The sequence below is a fragment of the Dermacentor silvarum genome, chromosome 8 (genome assembly GCF_013339745.2).
Source record: "Dermacentor silvarum isolate Dsil-2018 chromosome 8, BIME_Dsil_1.4, whole genome shotgun sequence".
NCBI lineage: Eukaryota > Metazoa > Arthropoda > Arachnida > Ixodida > Ixodidae > Dermacentor > Dermacentor silvarum.
The window spans coordinates 54,049,738-54,076,007 of record NC_051161.1 but is presented as its reverse complement, the minus strand read 5'-3'; the positions used below and the strand labels follow the sequence as shown (position 1 = coordinate 54,076,007).

At 50.8% G+C, this 26,270-nt stretch overlaps 1 protein-coding gene and 1 long non-coding RNA gene across 2 annotated transcripts in view; one reads left to right on the top strand and one right to left on the bottom strand.

Moving 5' to 3' along the window:
- Positions 1-26,270, top strand: part of LOC125947437 (uncharacterized) — a 351,351-nt gene that overhangs the window by 121,992 nt on the left and 203,089 nt on the right. The window contains exon 2 of the long non-coding RNA XR_007468295.1: positions 8,936-8,989. This is a non-coding gene — a long non-coding RNA (uncharacterized LOC125947437). The remainder of the gene's footprint in view (positions 1-8,935; positions 8,990-26,270) is intronic.
- LOC119461254 (transcription factor GATA-3-like) overlaps positions 9,880-26,270 on the bottom strand; it is a 283,079-nt gene continuing 266,688 nt past the window's right edge. Inside the window, 1 exon segment of the mRNA XM_049672150.1 lies at positions 9,880-13,524. Coding sequence (XP_049528107.1) covers positions 13,150-13,524 — 375 coding nt within the window. The 3' untranslated portion in view covers positions 9,880-13,149.

The following is a 26,270-nucleotide window of genomic DNA, read 5'->3' as shown; positions in this document are numbered from 1 at the left end:
GTACCAGTCGCTTAACCGAAATGTTTCGCGATATATATGCCGTTCACGTCTGCTTGCAATGTCATCGCCGCGTAAAGTAAGCGCCAGCGTATACGGACGTCCTGTTCCTACGCATCTGATTGGTTCAGCTGTTCTGCGACTGCGGTCGCGCGACTGAAAAATCGAGCATCGAGCGACTGGCCCGAAACGGTCACCCTTCGAGAAAAGCGACCATTTGCGAGTATACACTTGCGACTGGTCGCTTTGCGACTAACTTGGTCGCGCGACCTCGCCTAGTCGCAAGTGTGAATGGGCCCTAAGGACCTTGATTGCGACGTTGCGCTCAGCCTCATGTAGCGACCGGTCCCCCCCTCCCAGATACCTGACCGCCATAACCTGTAACTTTGCCTTTACTGCTTACCTCGGGATGTAAATGGCGGCAATGTACCGCTCCGCTCCGTGCTCAGCAAGGGTATATGTATAGTCTATAGAGTCTATATAGAGTCTATATAGAGTCTATATAGCCTATATAGTATATAGATATAGTCATGTGTGAGCCGGTGCTCTGGTATGCATTGACGTAGTGCCAGAAGCTCGGAGTCGCGGATGCACGATGTGTAAGTGACCGAGGTGCCCTGCATGACATTACACATGTGGTATATAGGTTGCGCTATCAAACAGCAAAAACTATGGTTAAGCTCGAGCGCTGAAAAATATCGAGCTTCATTCTTTGGGCACTCCTGTTAAAGGCGAGTTGCATAATTGAACACGTGGCGTAAGTTCGGTGATTCTATATAGACGATTACTGTCTGTCTGCATGTTCCCCCTCTCTGTTCACTTTACCGATGGCTCTTATACGTCCGTATTGCTAATTGTGCCACCCTGGCAACAAAGTTGGATAACCCGCGCACGCTGCACGTAGCACAGCCTATATAGAGGCAGGCGGCATGTCAGAAGAAAGAAGAAGGAGAGACGCATCCATCACAGCTCTGCGTAAAAAGTTCCGACGTTTCATGTGAAACGTCGACCCCCATCTCGCCCTAATACATTATCTCTCTAACGTTCTCGCCAGTATGCTCGCGAGCTCTCGTTGGGACGCGTGTATGAGGCAGGCAACGCGTATGGCAGCGTGTAAATTGCGTGCCGAGCTGCCAGCTAGGAGACGGATGACGGGGGGCTCAGTATTCCTTCCCACAACCCCCCTCCCCCTCGACGTCCAATTTGTTTTTCCCGCGGCGTTCAAGAGCGCAGGCGTGTCGAATTCAAGGCGCTGCCGCCGCAAGCTCGGAAATCGGGGCTCGTCCCAAAGGCAGCGCACGCGCGCTTACTGTAGCGCGTTTCCGGATCAGGAACCACCTGCTTCCGCCCAGCGCCGAGGGAACGGTTTCGGAGACGACGCCTTGTCCGCATTTAGCTCTCAACCGTCGAACGCTTTAAAAGGAAGCGACGCGACCCACAAGGAACCGCGCCAACAGTCGAGTACAAATCGACCGGCGGCTAAAGCGTTTCTTTATCGCGTCGCGCAGAAGAAGAGGTGTGTGCGCCGCTCCCCGTGGCTTCCGGACAGTGTCGAGACCGTATCACGCGGGTGACACGCGCCCAGCTATAATACGGTTGCGTGCACTCGGCCCCTACATTTGACCCTATGTAGCTTCGGTCGCACGGCTTCCGAGTCAACTCGGGAAGGCAACGGCGATTCCGACGTGGCGAAATCTGGCGAAAAAACACCGCGAAAAACTCCAGCACGCGGCAACCAAAAGAAGGAACGCGGGAGTGACGCCCACCGCAAGTGCCACTGTTTACAGCGTCACGCACCATGGCTGTAGAATACTTGCGACCCGGACTCGATCGAGAGATGAATTGCTCCCTGATCGTCGCGTTCGTTTTGATGACCTCCCCGCCCCCTTTCCCCCACCTCCACACTCTCTGATCTGCAGTCGGTATACGTTATTTCGCGGCGACTATGCGGTTGACTCCCTATATAGCGTAGGCCTCGATTGAAGAGGTGAGGGAGGAGAGGGGTGTAGGTCTGCACGTATGTGCGCGTGTATGGTGGTGTTTTCGGTGAGAGAGAGAGAGAGAGGGGGGGGGTGACGCGGAGAAAGAGGCATGAAAATGCGCCGCGATGTCGTGCTCCGGTCGACCGTGTTGTTCCTACTGTTGCTGTTGCTTCACGTGCACTCGTTGTCGATGCATGGGGCTTTCACGCGGCGTGTTTGCTCGGCACACTGTGCATGTCATTTAACAGCGGCATCGATGTCGGCGGCATCGCGCGCACACCACGCAGCAGCAACTATACAGCCGCGAGCTGTCGGGCCGAGCGCCAAGCGAGGCGTTGTCCGCTTTTTTGATGCATGCTCGCGTGGCCCTTTACTGCCACCGCTGCTGCTGCTGCTGTTGTACACTATCGTGTTTGCCACCGCCTCTTCCTCTTGACAACCACTCTCTCTCTCTCTCTCTGCTGTATACCTCCGTGTATGTCGGTCGCCAGCCACAGCTGGCATATACAGCTCGCAGAGACACCGTTGCTTCTGCTGCTGCCGCCGTATAGGAGTTCTTCCACCACTGTTTTATCGAGCATGCCAGGACTTCATTCGAGTCCGCGTCTATATGTACGTATATGCGTGTTATACGCGGTCCTGGACTGACTCGCACGCGCATAGCTCGTCGCGAGAGGCCAATCGATTCCACGCGGTCCTGGCACGGCTGTCGCGCCCATGCAACGCGCTTGCTTGTCGCCCCCCCCCCCCCCCCCCCCCCGCCTCCCCCACCCCACCTGTCTCACCGGCCAGCATTGTGTCGAGCCTCGCGTCACGACCCGGCAAGCCGTGATGAACGGCGTCGCCCGCGGACGGGCGACTATACTGTAGGAGTCCGTGCTCTGATTTACGGCAACCCGAGAGCCCCCCCCCCCCCCCCCCCCCTTTTCCAGCCCGCTAGAGCTCGAATCGATTCGGCGGCTTCAGATGCACCGGTTCTATATGCGTAACGATCGCGGAACGCAGACCAGCGTACGAAGGTTTCCGCGTTCGCGTGTTTGTAGCGGTGTGTAGCTTGAACATGCGACGCTTCTGTTTTGCTGCGTCGAACGTTGCCGGATTCTCTCTCTCCATCTCTCTCGTACTTAGCTGCGACGCATTTGTCTCTAGTTTTCGCTCATTACTCTTGTTCCTTTTGGTTCATTTTCGATGTACTTACCTCTCAGCTTGAACTGACTGATTAGCCCTCATCTCACCCCCCCCCCCCCCCCCTCGTGTGCCGAGAAGAAAGAAGCCAGGGTGGTCCATTACCCTCCCGCGGTTTATCTGATCGGTTGCAAAGATCGGCGCTTCGATTAACACTTTCCAGATCAGACAAGCTTCGCGCCTCTGGCGCTCTGCTTTGCATGTGTTGGCAAGCCGATCGAGTCCACTGGCTCGGATGTCGATCGCGAAAGGGCACTGGTGCGCACGTTGGTCATATATCGCCGAGGAATGATGGAATCATACGTTGAGCGTCTGTTTCCTCTGTTTTGTTACTGCTTCGCTGTAAGCACAGTGACGCATTGATACAGCTATGTAGCATGTACGCAGCGTGAACAACAGAGATCCGCTATTAGCGGCTGCTGTAAGCTTGCGACTTGCGGCACAGTAGCCGTGGGTGTGCCTTTGCCGTGCTATTGGACGCGGCGGTAGTGAAATGCCTATAGTTTTGGAGTTAAACGAAAAGGTATTATCGGTAAGAAACAATGAGTCAGTGTATTCGTCTACTGTTTTTTTTTTTTTTTTTTGTTTACACACTGCAACACCGCCAAACCTAAATAGCTATACATATGTGTATTCTGTTCAGCAACACCCTGCCGTACTTACATACATACAGATCTTCTGAAGGTATTGACTTTGTGTCGTCGTGGTGGTGGTGGGTTGTAGCAGCAGGCGGGTTTAGCCTGGCGATCAAGGCCAGCAATTGCTCCGCCCGATCGTCTCGTATAATACCGCTGTGGTGTTTTACCACATGTACATCAAACCAGTCTCTCTTGAGAATGCGATAAGGAGACGTGAAGTTTTTTTGCGGGCTACAACTGATCCTTCGTGGAATACAAGGTGTTGCAGGCACGCATGCGGAAGCTCTTTTTTTCTTGCAGATTCTCCAGGAGAGCGTCCCTTTCATCTTGAAATTTCGGCCACGACCACAGAAAGTGTTCAGTGTCTCCTGTCCTGTCGGATGCCGTACAGTTCGGAGAATAGACCGATCCCACCAACCAGTTTCACAACGCCACCGCTGCCGCGGTGCATGCTGGTACTTGTAGTCACCCGGCCGCTCCAGCCGCCCGGAGTGCCTGTGGCACTGTGCGTCCTGTTACGGTACGATTTTTGGCAATTTTTATGGTTCGTGTGGAGCCATCGTGTGAGGGGAGGATTCACCTGCTGCGTTCCTGCAGGTGCTACAACAACAGCACAAGGGACAAAGGCTTCGGATTCTATGTGTTTTCTAAAGAGCGAAAGCTTCGAGAGACGTGGATCCAACGGATTAATAGCTGGTACTGGTAATAAATACACAGCGCGAGAAGAAACACGGGTACGAATAGCGGCTGGATTTGGATGGGGGCGAAATGCGAGAACACCTGTGTGCTTCGATTTAGGTGCAATTATTCCGGAGTCCCCCACTTCGGCGTACCTCATAATAAGATCGTGGTTTTGGCACGTAAAACCCCATAATTTAATTTTAATTGAACATTTTTTATTTATGAGCCTCTTTTATATTTGAAATGTGTATATTTATTACTGTTTATGTTCAAATTTTTTGTAATCAATACCAACTCCCCTCTGTAATGCCCTTGGGCTCTGAGGGTATTGTAAATAAATAAATAAATAAATAAATAATAAATAAATAAATAAATAAATAAATAAATAAATAAATAAAGTGTTATAAGACTGAAACACATGTCTTTCTTTTTTATTTTCACCTGCCAGCCTGAAGTTCCCGAGCGCTCAGCTGTGCCACCCGAACATGACCAAGAGGTCTCTGCCATCGCTAGCAGCGACAGCGATGATACTGTCTTAAATGACTTAATCGACCAGTACCAATCACTGACGAAAGGATATCGCGCGCCTGCTCATAATGAAGAGCGGCGCGTTTTCACGTGGGCAAAAGATGCGACACTCGCCTCACGCCACGCAGTCGTAGTTCTCGAAGCAGCAAGCGTACCATTCGCTTGAATGCAAATAAAGAATTAGCGTAGCTTGCACTAGAGGCGCAATGTTAAAGAGACAGCGGGGCTGATGGGCACCTAGGTAGACCTGGCTTTTGGGCTAGGTTAAGCACTACTAAGTCAACCCCAGCATTTTCCGGAATTTATTGATCGATTTCGATTAGCTGGCTAAGCTTAAGTAGTCCCAATCATGCTTTGGCAGGATCGGCCCACATTTTTTTTTTTTTTTTTTGTGCGCGACGGACGGACTAACGGCCGGCTTAAACAGCTCAGCTGTTAGAAACGCCGCCTAGCTTACCTAAGAACTTCTAGATATCGCTGTTACCGATGTCTGCAAGTCGTGCACGAAACCCATGTAGGTATACAGTATAAGCATCATTAGGGCATGAAAGTTTCGGCGCCGCACCTTAAAGCCTGTCTCCAACAGGCATACAAATCCTATTATGTCCTGTCGCTAAGCAAACATAACGTTGCAGTTACCGAGCTGCACATGTGCAAAAATAGTAAAGCGAAACGACCGCGTACATCAGGACGTACTACATAGAAAGCTCGAACAAATACGATACTCAGCGCGTAATCAGATGGTAACGACCGCAATGAAAGAGCAGCAGGCACTTTTCAACGTTCGCCTCGCATGCTGCAATGAACAGCCCATGTAATTTCTTAAAATACATGACGAATTTTTCTCGGTGGTGGAGTCGCAGAAATGTCTGGGAAGCTCGTGCGCAGTACTCAACGAGCGGGGACTGCGGTGGTGTGGTGGACCAGTTGACTACAACCAAGATGGTGGCAGTGCTACTTCTGGAAAAACGGCGCATGCGCAGATCGGTTGGTGGGATCGGTCTATTGATACGCCCCGTCTCAAATAACCATGCTAGTGAACTATAGCAGATCCTGTCCTTATTCGATATAGAAGTGAGGCTTCCTCTCGACGAAATCTCTTGGTTACGTAGGGCATATGCGGTGGAACCCAAAGCGACCCAAAGTGATTTCGGATGTCAGATTTTTGAACTTGATTGCTCTTTGGGGCCTCCACTTTGGGAGGATGATAAAAGCGCTGCGTGTGCAAGAGCATCAGCTTTCTCGTTGCCAGCAATACCAATGTGTAAGGGAATCCACTGAAACTTTACTGTGAAGCCTTTCTTATGGAGCTCTTTCCCGCTTGGTGGTTCTGTACAAAGAACGATATCTTGGTTGCCACGCACGATGTATACACCCGTGAACAAAAGTATACGGACCACTCGTATCGCGAAAACAGAATGAGTTCGAAGTCTGGACATGTAGCCTAAGATTGTCAAATGCCACCAGGGCATTGCTGTAGAACACTGCGCTGCACCAGTGAATTCGAAGTTACCTACAGGCAGTGATATGAAGCAAGGAATTTTTTTGTTTTCGTTGCACCTTTGGTCTGTAAACCATTTGCTCCCGGGTTTATGTTTTGGGGTTGGTGTATACTGTTAATTCCCAGCCAGAAGTGACTGCGGACACACACACACACGTCGTTACGCGGAAGCGTTACTTCGGGGGTATGTTCGATTGCGCACCTTCAGATCCGTGCATGTAAAAACGCGGGAATGCTATCGATTTAATACAACTTTGTAGCATTAAAGTTAAACTTTTGAATTATTCCGACAGCGAGAAGCAAGGTTTTGATCTAGGACGTCGAACTTTTAATGCGCTAGCATTAGGAGTGTCAAAGAGGAAAAAATTGCTGGCTCTCCCGTAATCGAGAGTAGATGTAAGCATCAAATGGCTAGCCATATGGCGTCTTTTGCTGCCTGTGGTGCTGCCGCCTTCAATCGCTTTTCGTCTTCCAAAAGTGCAGCGCGCTCGGTGTCTGTCGCTACGTTTTCTTCGTGTAGCGTCGAAGTGGTCGGCTGCAAATGTGCGGCCAACTCACGGACCGCTGGCGTTGGAAAGAGCACAGGCGACCCTGTCTCAGCGTCAAAAGATGACAATCAAGTGTATGGTGCCCTGTATCTGCCTTTTGAGCGTCGATATGGAGAATGACAAATAAAATTTCAGCGTACTAGAAGTTACAGCTTGAGTGATATTGGGAACAGACATTAGGAAGAAATTGGAAGCAATGTATTTTTGTAACTTGTTTGGGCAGTAACTAGCGCATGTAATGCGGTCCTGTACGATGGGTTGGGGATCCAGAGACCGCATTTTCTTAAGTGTTGATTGGTTGCCCGGATGATCACGTTTGAGTGCCCGGATAACGGCTCTGGCTTCTGGCTCAAGGTCACTTGGAGGAGGAGGAGGAGGAGGAGGAGGAAAACTTTTTATTTTCGTCAGATGCAGAGTTATTTAAATTACGGGGTTTCTTCTGCTAGGCGACGTGAGGTGGCCGTAAGCCCTTGACTTTCGGCGACCTCCAAAGCCCAGTTGACGGTCCGCAGCTGGACCGCGGGATCCGAGCTGGACACCGCTACCTCCCAGTCTGAAGTGTTATTAAGTTCGAGTTCCGCCCTAGGTTTGAGCCCGGGGCAGTCGCTCAATATATGTGTCAGGAAATGTCACCGACGATTGGAGCAAAAGTCATTTCATGCTTAAAAATTGTACGTGCGGGAAGTCGGGCACATGATAGAGGTATAGAGGAGCTGGGAGAGCTTAGAAGACCATGAGTGTAGGTCTATATATATACATGTATATATAAACTATATAGTTGCACTTCGCTCGTCGAAGAGGCAGGACGTGTGTCACTTTGCAATGTGGTGAACGCGGTTTAAATCCAGGATTCGGGACGGGCGACGTAATGCTAACGCATTTCTCTTCCATTTACCGCTAAGTAGCCACTGACTTTCTTTCTTTCTTTTTTTTTTCTTTCTTTGTTTACAGAAATTGCCGAAAGCCGGAAGGTTTTAGAGCTAGAACTGCAGCACAAAGATGATAAATTTGTAGCTCTGAACCAAAAACAGGTATCGCAGTTCGGTAAACAGTATCCGCAAGAGCATCTAAAGCGGTCAAATTTGATATATGAATTTACAAATTCCGTAAACTTGTTGCAATGCTTAGAAAGGTTTTGCAAAAGTCCTGCTAACGAATTCGTGGCGCAATTTAGAGCGGTTCATATAATTTGTTAATTCTGTCCGCTCTATGTCTGAATAGGTGCACTTCACAGAATTGTGAACAGTAATTGTGAATTTAATTAATAGCTATTGAAGAATTTTTATACGAAAGAAATGATGGTGTAAACAAAACATATGCACCTTACAGTTGCTTGATTTTGCACTCCTATTTATAATTGCAACAAACCTCATCAAAATCGGTGCTGTGGCTGCTGAGGAAAACGTGTCTTCATTCCGGTGCATTTAGATAGGAGCTCCTGAGGTAAAGGGGGACACTAAAGGACAACTGTGAATCAGTTTATGCTGGTATAGCATTGCTTCAAAACTGTTTTTACATTTACACTATAAACCGATTTACACCCTTAAGGGAGCTTTCTGTCTGTAACACTCTCACAACCTTTGTGGGTGTAGTGGTGAGAGTTATAGACCCATTTTGCACCTTTAAGGCCCTCAAGGATTTACAGTACACCTGGCTGGAAAAGAGTTTATTACAGCTGAAGAAAATGAAGGCCAAGCTTGCCCTTATTTAATTTAGCGGCGGAACATCGTTGCCTGTACCTCAGTGTGACGTCACAGATCCAAAAGTATTTCCTCGCATTTGGTCCCCGTTTTGTTGTAGGGTAAAATTCTCGAAACTTTCTACGTTGAATCTCTGGTTCCTGTAGAATGCAAGGTATAATCTTTCTTGTTTCAGATAAACGGCTAACAAGTCCCCCGCTGAAGCTGTCAAAACTCAATTGACGTCACGGTGAGTAGTTGCGGGAACTTCAAGGTGGCGTCGTTGCCGTCGTAGCGTTTCTTGCGCGAGTTTTCTGGCTAACCAAGCTTACCTCTCACAGTGAGAGGAGCTGTTTTGTTATTCCAGAAATGCAACTCACTAATACAAGTTAACGTTCTTCTTTAAAAGGACACTAACGAGAAACACTAAATCAGATTAGACTGGTAAGTGAACTTTTGAAAACTCTTATTGTCTTTAATTTTGCGGTAGGATTTTGATTGCTAGATGGTAATCTAGTGACCAACTCTAGTAGGTCAGTGCGACTTCATGGATTTCGAGACACTTTCTCGTATTTGGGCCATTGTGGCGCTGTAAAATTTAATGAAGTTCTTTCATTTCAGTCTTTGGCTCTTCAAGAATACAATGTAGTCCATCTTTGCGGATAAAAACAAATTAACAAGGCCAGATCAGACGCCATCAAAATCCATGACGTCATAGCTAGCTGTTGCGGAAAATTCCCGGCGGCGTCACCACCAGTTTTTTTTTTTTTTTTGCGTCATTTACAGTCATCAGTAAGGGTGTATATTTTGTATTAACGTTATTGTAGGGCGATTTACTATTGATAGCGTTGCGCTGAGCGGAAAAATCGCAGGAGACGAAGAGAGGCGAGGTGCCGGATATGACAAGACGCTGTCCGACGACTGTCCTCACCTTCTCGCCTCCTTTATTTTCCCCCCCCCCCCCCCCCCCGCTACTTCACCGCTCAGCGCAACGTTTCCAATGCGTCACCAACTATAGCCTAAGGTAAATTATTAGTGCAGCTCAACTTACTGGAATTCTCTATAATGTCCCTTCGAAGTTCCTTTAATCCCACCAAATAAACAAAAAAAGTGAAGACAAAGACACAAAGAGATTGCAAGTTTTGTTTCTTTTAGCACCTGATCTTGTTTATTTCCAGTCATGAGGTGCAGCCGGACTGCAGTGACTCAGCACCTACCGAGCACCGGCAGGCAACATGAGTCTTTCATATGCGTCCTTCTTCATTGTGAAATATGTACACGTCATTTATCACACTCACTCACGCACACTTGCAGCAAGAAAAAAAAAATCAACAAGAAAACGAAATAACACATGCTCACAGTATTTCTTTTTTTTCTCCAGTCACTCGATGGCTTCTCGAACGACCACTGACTGGCCTCCGTTGGCCGCAAGAAAAGACTTAAATAACTACACCTCTAACGTCATGACCTGTAACAAATATTTGAACACAAGTGTTTGAAGGCGGATCCCGAAATGGTGCTACCACTTTTATCTGCCTTTTAATAAACCCTTCTCGTTCGCATTGCCTTGTGCTACTCACGAGTCACTTCTGAAAGCAAATGTGATAAGATACAGATACGCAGTGATGATAATATTAACCGCGTTTCTTTTTCGCGGCATATGTGCTTCTTATTGTTTTGCGACATCATAGAGGGTCATAGAAAATCAAAAGTCGAATAACCTGAATTTGCGTAACGACACGGACATCTGTGATGTTTCTGACTGGTATTTTTTGAGCACTCGTGATATTCATTAGCTTCCTTCATCGATATCCTGGCTTGTCCTTTTGTCATTGCGATACTTGCCAGAGGATGCAACCGATACCACCGCATTACTTTGCAAACATTCATTATGCGGAAATTCGAATAATCCACGAGTGTCATTAAAGGTTGCTGATCCTCATGATGTCAAGTCTCTTTCGTTACATATATTTGTTGCATCATGAGCTTAATTTTGCAGCCAGGACAGCGAGGTACCGCTATAAGGCTTTAAATGTTTCTTTCCGAATACTCCTTCAGACAAGTCCTTCTCGTAAAACACTGGTCCGTAGGCGCGCGTTACCAGGAGCTCTAGGCAACGACGTTCCTAAGTGACAGCAGCAACGTCATGGTACAGTACTGTCTTACGCACGACAGGACGATTGCACACAACAACCACCGCATATAAACCAAAAAAATGCAGGGTGGTCGGGGCTGCTTGGAGAGATCACGTAATATGTCACAGCCGAAGGTGCATTTCACACCTATACTTTTACCCCTTCATATACAGTGGAATCTCGTTGATACAATCTTCACGGGAACCGGAAAATAAAACGTATCATCCGAAAATCGTATTATCCAAAACAAGCTGGCCGGGAAACGTTGACCGTGAATAGAAGAAAAAAAAACGTATTATCCCGAAATATGTATTATGCAGAATCGTATCAATGAGATTTCGCTGTATATATATATTTTTCCCTGTTTCACAAGAATACAATCTGTTTCAAGTCCCGTTTCACACATCCGCTCGTACTATATCAAACAAAAGACGCGAGAACAAATAATTGCGAACTAGTCTCGAACGCCTTCCACACCAGAAAAAACAAAAGTTGATGCAAGAACGTACACAAGACAAAAACCTTTGTGTCGCCTCGACAATCTCTACGGCGTGTTCCTTCCCAGCGAAGGGTATATTGACTGCGTTCCAAAGGGGGTCACACAGCGTGTGCCGTTCTGCTCTCGGCCAGAGGTGCCTGTGCGGTAGCCCGACTTGAATAGGCTTGTGATAACTATAAGCCATAGTGTGCGCGAGTGTGTTACGTGAGAGGTGCGCGCCCCGGACACGACGGTCCGGGGGCTTGCTCTACCTCGCGACATGGCGAACTGCAACAACCGACTTGCCTCGGCACTGTGCATGTGTGTCTGACGAAGCGCCCTCGTTTTAAATGCCGGAAAGCGTCACTTTTTCTCGGGTAGGAGAACAGCGCCACCTGGCAGGGCGTGAGGAACGCGAGCGCCTTCAACGTGACCTTCAAGATCGGCAACAGCACAGCGCGCCCGCGCTCTCGGAGGATATGTCATCAACATGCCGCTCTTCAAAGTGAGCGAAAGACGCTTCGGCGCGAGCGTTTGCAGGGACACGCATACGAAGGCTGAATGAATCCATGTATACCTATCTCGTCTCGTTATTTGAAACGCTGCAACCGTGGTGTCATTATCAGTGCATGAACAATCGCACTCCGGGAACAGCTCTGAGAGAACATTGAGGCCTGCACTGCCCGTGATATTGCATTTATATGAGCACCACGTCACATCACGTGGTGCGCGGGCCTAGGAGGCTGTGGAACTGTGCATTAAGTGCGTCATTCCAAGCTCAATATGAGAATGTGCACCGTACAACAGAATGAGTGGACGGTTGATGACTTTCAACATACTCATACGCGTCTACTTCAAGAGAGCTATCTCGAATGGTTGGCGGTGATAACATGCTAAACGAGAATTTCACTAGCTTAGAAAAGTACTTTCGTGACGACAATTTAAACAATGTGCTGCGTTTTTTGTAAGCAAAACTCATCTTGATGAAAGGGCGCAAGCTCGCAAGGTGTGATGGGGAAAAATCTGCAGTGTATATGCGTGAAGCCCTGTCCACGCTCGCACCGAATCACGCCACACGTTTTAGCGGTCAAGGTGAAAAGTCGATGATAGCAATCTCCGCAGAGGCGAGGCGCGAAGAGAACAGGGCAAAAAGAAAAGTGCGATGCGTGGGCTGCGCTCATAGGCAGCGCCGACTCTCCGTATAGAGAGTGGTCCCTCTGCACACACCGCCGCGCACCACTCAGACGCCGCAGAAAGCACCCCAGACGCAAGGTGGGGCTGCCGGTGGCGTCAGGGGCTGGCAGCACAAGCAGCTGAGCGGTGCCGCTTGAGTTCTCAGCAGCAGCTCCGCTCGCGCACTGGACTGTCCACACTTAAACGAGTTCCACTCGCGCAACGTCACACCACCCCGCGCAGAGTTCGGGCGGAAGGCACACACATAAGACGCACGCGCGGCGTCGTACATAGCAGAACGTACTTTGTGATGAAAGATAGATTAGATTATATACTATAGCTCTCTCTTGTCTGTGTGCTTCCGCGATGTCCGGTCAGTCTGTCGAGTCTCTCTCAGTCCCTCCCGTGCACTGTTTCGTCTTCGTATATGTACAGGTGTTCGCGACGAGTCGCGGAAAAGAGCGTTCGTTTCACACAGTGACATCGTGAGAGTAGAGGGGGGTTGCGATGATGACTGGCGTCGTCTCACGGCGGTGAGTTCTTGCACTCGAAGCACGTGACCGCACTGGGGGTGCTGCTGCCTTCGGTGTTGTCCCGACATGGCGGGTGACGTTGCAGCTGCTGCTAGGCCATCGCGCCCACCATGCTGTTGGAGGCGGCCAGGCTGAGTCCAGCGGTGGACGGACCGAGGCCGAGACTGGACAGGCCCGTGGCCGTGGTCATGTGCATGGGCGGCGAGGTGACGAACGTGCCGCCCATGGAGATGGGCATGTTCATGTTGCCCTGGTGCATGTAGTGGTTCATGGTCATGGACATGGACGAAGCGAACTGGTGGCCTGTCGGCGAGAAGCTCGAGAAGCCCTTGTCCAGCGGCTTGATGCAGTCCGGCAGCCCCATGGCCAGGCCGCCGCCTCCCCCCTTCTTCTTCTTGCTCTTGGAGGAGAGCTTGCGGTTCCGCGTCTGGATGCCTTCCTTCTTCATCGTCAGCGGCCGGTTCACCTGCACCGTGAGAGAGAGAGAGAGACAACATTTAGTATGCACCACCGAAAGAAAGAAAGAAAGAAAGAAAGAAAGAAAGAAAGAAAGAAAGAAAGAAAGAAAGAAAGAAAGAAAGAAGAAAGAAAGGTGTGCAAGGAGCTTTCTTTCTTCTTAATGTTTGTTAAAGGTTATGGAAGGGGGCAGGGCACATATCCTGGTGCGGGAACTTTAGCCGTCTCGCGAAAGGCGCATCTGAATCACTAGTCTGTGGCAGAGAGCAAGATACCCGCGAGCAAGATACCAAGCGTGGTAGTAATGTAATAAACAAGCGCATTGTAGCTTTAGCATAGGAGATCTGGGAAGAGCTGGATCATTCAGCATGGGATGGCCTCTGGGAAACGTATATACAACGTGTATATATATATATATATATATATATATATATATATATATATATATATATACGTGTCCTCAGCTTTCCGTCATCGAACCGGCATTTCTTGACGAGAGCGGGCTGGCATCGCTACAGATAAAAGCTACACTGATTTTACAAACCATGCACACCAAAGCACTCTGTTTCACGTTCCTCTAAATAACACACGATTGTACTGGTGATCGCATCACGTAATCCCGAACGTTTCATTTAAGAACAAACAAACAAAAAACATACAAATAAACAAACAATAGAGAGTTATGTTTAAAACATATGTTGCAAAATGTCAGTCGCTATCAGTGTTTCCGACGCAGAACGTTTGCGCAACAGGGTATTCTTCGACGGTCGTGAACCGAGTGAAGTCAGGCAGAACAGTCGTTCCGGGAGGTAAGCTCGGCGTCGTGGACCATACACTCGTTACGTTTAGTCTTACAAACAGTACCCCATCTCAAAAACCCTGTTTAAGGTATGAATCAGTCTCACATTTTCGCTATATATATACCGCTGAACGCGGAGTGTCCGACCACCCGCTCCCGGGAAAGGCTCGGTCGGTCCACGAATTCAAGGCCGCACCGCGCGAAGAAGCAGCCAATTTACGATCGGGTCCGGTCGTCGTCATCGCCGGCCCCAGCTTCGCATAGCCGCGGAAAAACACACGCAGCAGCACAGAGCCGCGTTTATATACGCATTCGAGAACGACCACGGTTACTGCTGCTTGCTTACTGCCTGGCTCCGGGCAGAGATATACCCATGGGAACGGATGCTCTTGCTCTGGGTGGTGGCGGGAGGGGGGAGGCAGCGTGCAGCAGTTTCAACCCCCGTATAGAAAGAGCGCAGAGTGCGGGCTCGCTTTCGAGACGGTCCCGCCGTGGCGATGGATACGCGCACTTGCGGCGAAGACCGGTCCACTACGCGCTTCTGTGGCCGCTGCGGTTGCTTGCAGTGCGAATGTGAGAACGCTGTTGCGCACTGGGGTAGCCAGCCGGCGGCAGCAACGAGGCTCCCAAAAGAACAACCAACCCCCAAAGCGGGGAAAAAAAAAAAAGAAGGCTCGCCGTTTCTCTTCCGAGCGGAACGTGGAGCCACATTGTCTCTACGTCTCGAGACCATTTTCACTCGTCCACCGCTAGGGGACGCTGCCGCGCGGCACAAGCCGCGAGGTGGTGGGGGGTTAGTGGGAAGGGATGGGGGGGCCGGCTGGTCGAGAAGCGTCGCCAGTGCTGAATTTCAATAAGGGGCAGCGGCCCTTTTTGCGTAAGCCGCCGCCGCCGCCACCGAAGCTAGCTCCGCGCCCCTTTTGTTACGCGGACCGATGATCTGCATGGCTTGCGTTGGGACAATTTTCCGAAAGTTTTCTTTGGAGAACGTCTTTACGCGAGAGCGTTTTGGGAAATCGCTATGCTTCGGTGGCGACTCGTTCGTCCGGCTCAGAGTTTTTAATGTATCCAATATACCGGTGGCTTTGGGTCGTTTCATGTGGGAGCAAGACATTCTTTTTTTTACAAGACCACCCAGATGCCTCGCGCGCCACCGATTTCTCCGAATTCCGCGTCAGCGCGAGAGACAAAATCAGAAGAATTTTAAGGAGGTTTGTGAAAGTGAAATGGCGACTTCGCGTACTGTTTTACCGTTTCTTGCTCGCGTGAACACACAAGCGTACGATGCCATCAATGAAGGATAATATGCACGTTGCATTCGAGGAGGAGAAAGAAGAAAGGAAGGGCAGGGATGTTAACCAGACCCACGTCCTGTTTGCTACCCTACACAGGGAAAGGGTGTAAAGGGATGAAAAGAAAGGAGAGAGAGAGAGAAGGAAGTACTCTTAGTATGAACACGTGCGGTTGTCCAACATTTCACTTTCACGTTGCATTTGGATGCGAATAATCGCAGCATGATGACACCGTAAATTACAATGCAAACGATCGCGAAATGTGAAAGGGAATAAAAGTGAAATGTGGGGGGCGGGGGGGGGGGGGGGTCGGAAGGTGTAGACCTGATCGTGTACGATTGAACTATCAGTGTAAATTGTTACAGACGTTGGCCGATGACTGAAATAACTGAAATAAAAATAAAAAAAAAGACCAGGGCAAAGTTGAGAATAGTCAGCACGCGTTTATAATGAAATAGCTAGTGCGAGCAAAGCGAAGTAAACCAAAAGACGAATTCGTGAGGGTCTATAATTATCGTGTGACTTTTTTTCTCGCGAAAAGGTCAATTGTATATAATTATCTGCGAAGCAAAGCACCCATAAAGTCAATACAAGATCTAATGTATCCCCAGTCATTACGTAACAAACCGCTTCTGATTGAGAGATACCGCTGTTTATTACGTGAGTTGGGTGCAATAAGAACAGGAATATGCCCGTATGTATCTATGGCTGTGCGCCTTCAGAAACAGCGGGCGCGAAACTTGGCAGCGCGCCGCTTTCGCATTGTTTTCACTCATTACCGGCAGATGGCGCGAGCGTTCCGCAGACCATTCTGCAACTAGTATTGCCAGGCATTGCACCAGAGGCTTCCTCGCCAAAAAAGAAAAATACGGATTGCCTCCCTCGTTGTTTTCACGGTGCTCGCATAACCGGAAAGTTTCGCATTTTGATCGTTTTTCAACAGCGCACGAGGCATACAAAGCTTCCAGGAAGCTTTGCGGAAAAAAAGCACGTAAACATGAAGTTGCGCTGCACAACACAAGCGAAGAAACAGGATCACGTACACACGATTATAATTAAGCAACAAGCAGGGAGGAAATTAAGAGTGTGGTCCAGTATTGCGACATACTTGGCCTGTCAAGGGCCAGTTTTGACCAACGTTGAGCCACCATTGGCCTTTCTTTCGACTGCTGCTTCGGACGTGTGCTTGTGCGCGCGTTCGCGATCATGCGCACAATTTTCTCGCACAGGTGGCGTTCTACTGCATATAACGCCCCGGCTTTGGGAAGTGTCGTCGGTTGTCGCTACTGGAAAGACCACATGGCGTTATTTAACGTGGCCGCGTGTCCTCTTCTTGTTTCATTCTTAAATGCTTCCGTACGGAAAACGCGGCAGGTCGCATGTCTGCAAGAAGCGTATAGGCACGAGGCGAGCCCCGCCAGAAATGTTTTCTCCCTTCACTGGGAGGGCGCGACTGCGGAGAGCCATCGGAAACGAAGACAAGGATAAAAAACGGAAAGACTTTAAGTGCTTTCAGAGCGCGCAGCCATCTCTACACACAGAACAACCAGCATCATAAACGCGCGTGTTCGCGTGGTTCCCGGAAAAAAGAAGGTCACATTCCGACGCGCAGGAGCTGGGACGACGGGTCCGATGAGAGACATGCGCGCCATTTCGTGGTCGCGCCGCGCGGCCAGCCGTGCTCGCCGCGCTACCGACCTGCGCGCAGCGCTACACAATGCTCGCCATTGTCTCAGGTATATATACACGGTGGCGCCATCGAGCCCTGTTCGGTGTTGGTCGCCAGAACCGGTGTGCATACATACAGACGAACGTATGGGGCATGCACAAGCCAGCGCCTCTGTGTTCTATAGCTCGATCGCTAGGGCGTGGTCGTTGAAGCGCGCAGACAGAACAGTCTATACAAGCTGGATGATACTGAGTAGGGGGTGTACATAAGGGGGGGGGGGGGGGGTGAGGAGGGCGAGAAAATGCTGCAACTATACGCATGCACGCATCGGTGTACACAATCGCGTGCAGGACCGCGAACAGCGCTGTCCACGTTCTCTGGCGTGTATAACAAGAGCAGTTGCCACGAAGAAACAACGCGTACTCGCTCATTCTGATCCGCGCAGTGTATCACCCACCCTGCTATGAGGGGGGGGGGGGGGGAGGGGGGGCTGCCCTCCAATTTCCTCGTGTGTAGGTCGCGGAAAACAATCGCAAGTATTGTCGCGTGCGACAGAAAGAAACCTTAGAGCTTATGTGTGTCAAAATGGTGGGACAATGGCGCTCTACTGTTGTGTTTTGGGACAGCATTACAAGCGGGTATGTCAAAGCTCGGTGACCGTGATCGAATGGTTACGCTGTGAGGCGCGCTTGCGGTTTGGGAGCGTCCCCCAAGAGAAGCTGCTGTAGCTATAATAGCCTGCGGTGGCCATCGTAGTTGTTTTTGCGGGTAAATAGGATGCTGTCTGCTCTACTTCCTTGAATAGACTCGGAAGTGAAGCAGACCATCATCACTTCCGTGAGCAGAAACAATAAAAGAAAGAATGGTTTGGGGTTGGAGACACCAAGACTAAGCGGGTCGGGTGCACATGAACACAGACTTTTGAAAAGACTTAGATACTAATATAGTCGACACTTGGGCCAGTTGGTAACTGATCATCATCTTGAGAGAGATGCCTTAGACTAACATACACACTGCGCTTAATTTCAGGGCTATCAACTTGTCGGCACCTTGCACCAACCATATGGCGCTACGACGCTTTGATTTATCACCCCCAGCGTGGCCGACACCGGTCGATAGGGATGTGAAAAGAAAACGAAACTACATCCCGAACGACAATGACACTTCTCCGCTACTGCGAACTTTCCGACCTTACCGTGCCTCGTCTCACGATAAGCATTGCCGCTTCGCTTTTGCAAGAACGTAGTTAACTATAATTCAGCTGCAATTCATATTTAAGTTTCGCGTACATTTAATGACCAACTGTGTCGATACGAGCGAAGTCGCTACGACAACTGCAATGTGCTACATTCTACTACAAGAGAAGCCGCTTGTAGTACAATACAACGAATTGTAGGCGGCTCGAGCTAGCCCTCAACATTATTTATTCACTGTCAGTCTTGGCTGCGAAAAAAAAAAAAAAATGACCGGCTCGGCGTGCACAGCGTCATTAGACAACGCCGAGGCGCCTGTACTTCGCTTTGGGCGGTTTGCGAGAGGCGCGAGTTTTTGGCGGAGAGCCTAGCAAAGGCGGGCCTGTTATTTTTGCGAGCGCTAAAAATACAGAACAAGTCCTGTCCGAAAAAAAAAGGTGGAAAAAATGAACCGAAGATTCGCTCGTGGTGCGACGCAGCAACATGCCTCCCCCCCCCCCTCTCTCTCTCTCTTTTTTAAACCTAACCCCTCTAGAAAAAAATTACAATAAAGGAAACTAGAGCAGCAGAAACTAAAACGTGTAGGCTTCGTTGGAGCAAGGCTGGCACCTACTCGTTTCAAAGCCACGGCGAACGCACTGTGTAACTCCCACTTGTCCCAACCATGCAGCAACGCCCGTTGCACGCGTAATTATTGTCCCTGCGTGTTTCTCACAGGGACACTTGTCCGGTGCGGTGGTGCGAAAAAGGAAGAAACAAGCAACAGTAATAGCCAATGGACGACGGAGCAAAAGCGAGAATTTGGGTGTGGCTGGCCATTTTTAACAACTGGGCGAAAGTGCAAATGAGCGCGTATACTCGTCGCAAGGTGTGTATATGTATATACATAGGGAAGGAAAATAATTTGTAGGAAGCTTCGAAGGCTGGCTGGCAGGTTGAAGCGCGGCGACCCATCGGCGTGTCTATGAGCCAGGAGCGTGGTAGGAACACGAGACGGCGGAATGCCTTTTTAGCGGTATTTTAAGCGTTAGGTGGCGTGAGAAATCGCTGCGGGTGTATGTATAATGGCGGTCGGTGACAGCTGGCAGGCGAAGGCGCGTCGAGCTTAATAAGGGGAAATTTGTTTTTCGCGGGCCCTTATTTGATTAGCGAGCTGACATGTTTGTCTTGACTTGGCACAGGCGGCCGTCAGCTGGACTCTTGAGCCGCGCTGCTATTGCGAGACGATCTTTAGTTTATTTTATTTTGCGCTAGGTTTATATTTGCGCACGCGACGCCCTCCCTGCAGAGTTATCGATGCGTCTTCCTAGAAAGAAAGGACAGAGGAAAAGCGTTTTAGCTTCGCCTATGCTATAGCATGCTCCTGAGGGGACAAGTCGACCGAATAACGTACGAGTACAGTGCGAACCACACATGTATGGAGTGCTCAAACGGGCGATTCAGTCGCCATCTTTCGCCAAAGGACGTAAGAGAGGCCGACGCCGCAATAAAGACCACGCAAAGCCATTCCGCATGCTCGGTTCATGCGGAACTCAGATCTGAAACCCAGCAGCTACCGCTTTAGATAGCTGCTCTACGGACGCAGCCAACTACTCCACCGCTCTATATGAACAAGTGGGTTATACTCTGGGTTCTTAAGTCATTACTAATAACGGGTCAGGTACTAAATGTTCCGCGCGTCACGATGAAGTGCATTCTCCGCTTTCCAATACAAAAACATTTTGTAATAACGCCTTATTAGACACGCTCACTCATGTAGCGTTACTGGCGGTAACACAACGGCGGCTAATGGCGCGGCAGTGACGTTGCCTTGTCTTTTGTGAACACATGAAAGAAAGAAAAAAAAAAGTGGGACGAGAGCAACAACCACCACAAAAGAACAAAATGCCAGTGCACGTACGGTTAAGAGAAGAAGGCGGCTGTGTGTTTGGTACGCGGAAAGCGTGAGAGGCGGGTGCAGGATTAGTATCCCCTTTTAAAGGAACGGGGTGGGGGGAGCCGCGGATTTGGCAAAGAGCAATTTGCAGATGACGCCGGTCTTTCCATTCTTTGCAACGAGGGAGACGGCGCATCCCTTCTTTATATTCTCCGCGCAGATGCTTCCGCGTTCGAAGAAAGCAAGCCAAACATGCCGCAACCTTTCCCGCATGCTCGGACAACCCCCCCCCCCCTCCCCACTCCCCCCTTGCCAAACGAAGAAGAGGGTCGCTGAAGACGCGGAACAAGTTGTCAAACTTGCAGCACTTGCCGGACAAAAGGCCAACGCGCCGGCCGCCTTCCGTCCGTCAAATCGGCCCGAGACGACGAACGCCCCCTCGGTCTTCTCTACTTCAAAACAGACGAGATAGAAGCAAGGTGGATGAAGGGTGGACAACAAGCAGACAACAAGCAGCTGAGGCGAACGGAACGCAAGGCAACATCCACACTGGCAGCAGCGCTGGACAAAGCCGGGGGCTGAGAGAGAGAGAGAGAGACGGTAACAGCAGCAGGAACTGACGGCAGCCAAAAGCAGCGGTGTCGCCAAGCGTGGGGGAGGGGGGAGGGGTTAGTTGAAAGTGCACAGGCAAGACGCGTGCGTCGTCGAGACGGACTGGCCATCCGTCTTGACGGCTGGCGCCCGGCGCGAGTCGCACGCATTCAGCACTCGGCAGTGGTGCCGGCACGCTGGCGGTGAGGGAGCAGGTTGGCACCGGGCACGAAAAACGGGCGACGGACGGGAGAGTCTTGTGTCCAGGAGCTCCGATGCGTGTCCCTCGCTACCGCGCCAGACCCCCTGTTCCATTTTCCTTTCCCCGTAACCCGGGGTCTCATCATCCCGAGAAAAAAAAGAGGTGACTGAGGAGAGAGACCTAGCTGGGAAAACGGGGCTTGGGGGGAGGGGGGGGGGTACCTTTTTAAAACGCGCTCAAGCCCTCCTTCGCCTGCGGCTGGTGTGTGACTGCTCCTGGGGGACTACCAAAACGCACGCGGAGAGGAGGAAGAGATAGCTGGATGATGGCTCAAGGAGGAGGACGAAGAGGACAGAGGCAACAGAATCAGCAGTAGCCAGGCGTCTGGACCGGGAGAGGGCGAGGGGGGGGGGGGGAAGGAACACCACGTCCGTTTGCCGAAGCTTGCACCTCGCGCGTACACACACAGATGCACTGCCGTTCCCCGGCCCTGGCGCACCGCGCGAACGCCCATCAATAAACACAAACATTCGGGGGCAAACTGGTTTCTCGGCAGGCGACCACCGCAGCGGGCGCACACCGGCTGGCCCCCGCCCCACTATAGCACTTTCACTTGGCGCTTTGCGCGCGCGGCTGTTGTCCGGACAGTGTCCCGCTGGGAAGCCACGAGTGCGATGGCGGAAGAGGGGGGTATGGGGGGGTTGGGGGAGGGGGTAAAGTGTGTGCGAAGGGCCACTGTTGCTGGCCGGGGCGGCCGTCCTCTATTGAGCAGAGAGAGCGCAAGGCAAATATTTGCAACCCTTTTTGCGCGGAACCGTCGTGAAATAACGGCCGACCTCTTCAGGTTGTCTCGCGCTGCCAGTCAGACTCCCTTGTCCGCGCGCAGTGAGCAGTTTGGCGCGCTGTTGTTGGGGCTTGTGTGGGGGCGGTTGCGTTCGGTATAGCCCCCCCCCCCCCCCCTCCTCCCTCATTTCTTTACTCGCCTTATACTCAGTGCGTCAAGAAGGGGAGCGAGCGCCGGTCGACGGCTGCGACAGGTCGCGTCCTTGAGGTGCCCAGCGGTCGCCACTTTGCGGCCGCTTTCTTTTGCGGTGCTAGCTGCTGCTTCGTTCGCTCGGATGATGCGTCGATGCCGACGAGTGCCGTTCCTGACGGAGCGGCACGAGTCTCGCGTACACAAATGCTCCTTTTGTGCGGCGCGACGCATCCTTCGTGGTGTACCGTCCCGTTTTCGGCGTTCTCTGATGCGGGGCCCGGCGCCGGTGTTGGCACCACTTAGCGAGACGCGAGGAAAGGGTGGCTGGTCTCGAAGACGTCGATCGCTGGCGTTGAGTCAGCGAATGAAAGCGTACTTGAGTCACCTGTTAGCCCCCGTGGATTCGTGAGCGCAAGACTCTTACAGAGCGCCTACAGCTCGTCGTAGACGACGGGAAAATTCAAGGAGTTCTGTACGTTGACTTGCTCAGGTGTCGGGCTCCGTTTTTGCGGTTATGATTGAAAACAAGGAGAGCACGCGGGAGGAGAAGAGTGAGGTGGGCTTGAAGTGTGTAATAAACACTTGTGCACTGGCGTGTGCTGCCTGTATATCACGGTGATGTAGGTCGACATTGTGCAGCATGAAATTGTTTAGTTGGTCAGCTACTGCTAGAAATGCCACAATACGGGAAGCAGCCCTTCCCGAGAAATATACCAAGGCCGTTGTGGAGTGCAGAGGCCTCAAACCTTTTCAGTTGCAGAAAAAATGCATATATATATATATATATATATATATATATAATTATTATGCAGCTACCGAAAAGCTGTGGGCCGTAACATTTATTCTCGTCTAACCTCCGGGCAAGTCATTTGTACAGACTTTTTATAGAGAGGAGGGCGAACGGACCTTGCCTATAGGACTCTCCAATATACTCCGGACATTTCACACACAACCTAAGCGAAGTGTTTCCAGAAACTGCCAAATGAGGCTCTAAGCTACAGCACGTCTCCACCTCCTGCCTATAACACCCAGCCAAATCACGCGGTAGAAAACGTCACCCTCGCCCCTTTAACATAATTAGCTTAGAAAAGTACAGATTGCTGCCCGTCACGCAACATTAATTGCAGCAAGCAATTTAGAGCACCTGTGCATTCCGTTGTGAGCGACATGGGAAAAAAAGAAATTAGAAAGAAACATTCGTGTAGTTTGATTCAGCCACAGGTTAAAGAAAAAAAAAAGGAAAAGAGCCACAGGTGATCAAAATGAATCCGAAGCCCTTCTTTACACGGCGCCTCTCATATATCACAAGTGCTGCTTTTGACGTTACAGAGACCCAGTCAGGCATTTCATCATCCAGTCAATAAGCTTTGACGGGACTACCACTGTGTATGTGTCAAGACTTGTTTGAGGTATGATGACACTATACCGTTAATATACACAAGTTTTACTCATCTCACGAGCCGTTGCCGGCCCACGGGATCCCTTCTGGCGACCAATCAAGCTTCTATAGAAGCTCACGTTCACGAAGAAGCTCCTGTAGAGACGAAGACAATCCAACGACCATTCTCGCATCTAGCTCGATCTCTATCGCTGAAAGAGCACGCGGTTGCATTCCGCTCGGCTGCCCGGGCAGGGACTCGAAAGCCGCCGTGAGACTGACAGCTGGCTGGGCTCATCCGAGGGAGAGTGTAGCGCGTGACACGAGGCCCCGATTACGCGGGTGACGGCTGCACAGCGGCTGGGCGTCGCCTGTGTACGGCGACGGGCGAAGGCGGCGGCGAGACCCTTTAAGCCCCGCGCGGGACACATCGGCCGAGCCGCGGCTGCAACCCGAGAGCCCTGTGGATTGGGTGCCGACGCCGCGGAAGCTGGGCGCAGGCGGTCCGGGCGATGCCGATCGGGGAAGATATAGGAAAGAGAACGAAAGCGTGAGGGCGAGGGATTTCCCGATTGTCGGAGGGCCACGAATTAAATAACGAACGGCTGCGATCAGGAGGCACTGGCATGTGGAGCGCTAGTGTTATGTGAGGAGTGCGCTTCTAAGTGAGAGGATGATTTCCGATAGTAACATATTGAAACTGTAGGTGGATTGGAGAGACCACTTTCGCATAGGGGGCAGGTCATTCGCCGGTCACTTGATGTCCTGACAAAGAATAACGATGGGTGCGCAGATGTTCGGACAAGAGTATAGAGTAAACTGCACATTGATGGCTGATGTGGGTATGATGACATTTGAAATATAAACCAACGGCAACTGCTTGGTGTGTGTGTGTGTGTGTGTGTGTGTGTGTGTGTGTGTGTGTGTGTGTGTGTGTGTGTGTGTGTGTGTGCGTGTGCGTGTGTGTGTGTGGGTGTGTGGACTGCCACGTACGTTTGTGCTTGGCACTTTTTCTTTGTCATACCTCTGAATTCTGCATTCTGCCACTTACCCTGGGCTCCTACTTCCCATCTCGGCCACGCTTGTCACCGAATCATTTCGTGTGAAGCCAGTGAGCTAGCTCATGTTCCACAGGCAGCACCTTCCCTCCTAACCTAATGTTTCGTTACACATTGCTTTTAGGCACTAAGCCGTACTGATTCTATAGGGCTCCGAAATCCTCTTAGCCAATCACATTCTGTCTCTCTCTTGCTCTACAAATTGCATGTCCAGGAGAGGAGGGTATTCGCTCTCATCTCTTTCTCCTCCACCACAACATATTGTGACTGTACTAACCTACTGTCGAATGGGTGAGCTCTCCTTTCGCACCGGCGCAAGAAAACCTTAAGTGCTATTGGAACAGCGCCGCCGCAACATATGCAGTGTAGCGACAAGCAGCAGCATCCAAGAGATGCTGGAGGCGACGGCCTCACCGCGGTCGCGACCGCTCATTTTTCCAACCGCTGTTGCTCTTCCAAAAAAGAAGAGGGGGAGGTCGCACTTATTGAGCCACCTTTCAACGAATCAAGCGCAGATGGAGAAAAAAAAATACGGAACAAAGAACTCAACAAAATTTAAAGAACTTAGAAGAGAGCGAACGGAGAGAAAGGTGCACAGGGACAACACAACGAGAGCCCGCGGCGTGGAAGCAGCAAAAAGAGAATCGCGCGACCTGACAGTTGGGCCAAGGGAGAGAACGAGCGCGCTCGGGCGCAAGCGTTGGCAGCGGCGCGGCGGCGGCGGCGACGCTGAATGGCGCAGATGGCGTCCGATAAAAAGGTCCGATAAAGGTGCTCGATAAGGTGCCCGATAGAGCTCCCGCGCTCCGCCCGCCGCCAAAACCGACCGGGAAGGGACGACGAAGGGACCGAGAGAGATCGCAATCGGGCGCGCCAGAGCGGCCAAACAAAGGCCCCTCGCTGCGCACTTACTGCATGGGGCTCTGCTGCCGCCGACCGCCCCTCACCACCGCAGTATATGCAGCAGCAGCAGCAGCAGCAGCAGTGAGTCTTGTGTGCCAGCGCGTCTAAATTCGAGGCGCTGCCGCCATTGCTTGCTCGCTCCTGGCGACGGCTGACAGCATCCTCCTCAGAGTTAGCTGCTGCTGGCGGTGCTGCTGGTGTTAGCGCGAAGTGCGTTTTAGCAGCTCCCGGTAGTCGTCATCTTGCTACGTTCTTGTATGTTTAGGCTTGCCCCGGAGGGGCCACGCGCCGCATTTCAAGAAGCGGAGTACGAGCTGCTGCTTCGGCAACCGAAGCACGAACCGCGCTCGCTCGCTCTCCCCGAAATACTTGCGCCAGTGCAAACTTCTGGTGTTCAAACTGTCCGGGAGAGCGGAGCCGACGCTTCGGAGTATATACAATTTCTGGACTCGGCGGCAGAAGAGAATAAAGAGGCATCCGTCAAAATTACAGATGTGTCAATCGCGCGGCTTTCGAAACCAAGTGCAGCTTTACGTCCGCGTCATTCTTCGGTTGATTTCCAGCACGTGCTGTGCTGTCTGGAGTCTTCTAAGACACCGTTGCCTGTCTGTCCTTCTTCTTCTTCGTTTTTTATCAAGTAAATAATAAACGGTTGCCCTCTGCGAGTGGTACATCTCGGTCAATGCTGCTCTAGCTCAGGGTGCAAGTTTGCTCTAGCGCGTATACCCTTCGTGACCGCTTCGTGACGTTATACGAAATACGTGGTCCCCAAAGTGTATAGTATACAAGCCTTTATACGATTCGTGAAACGGCAAGCAC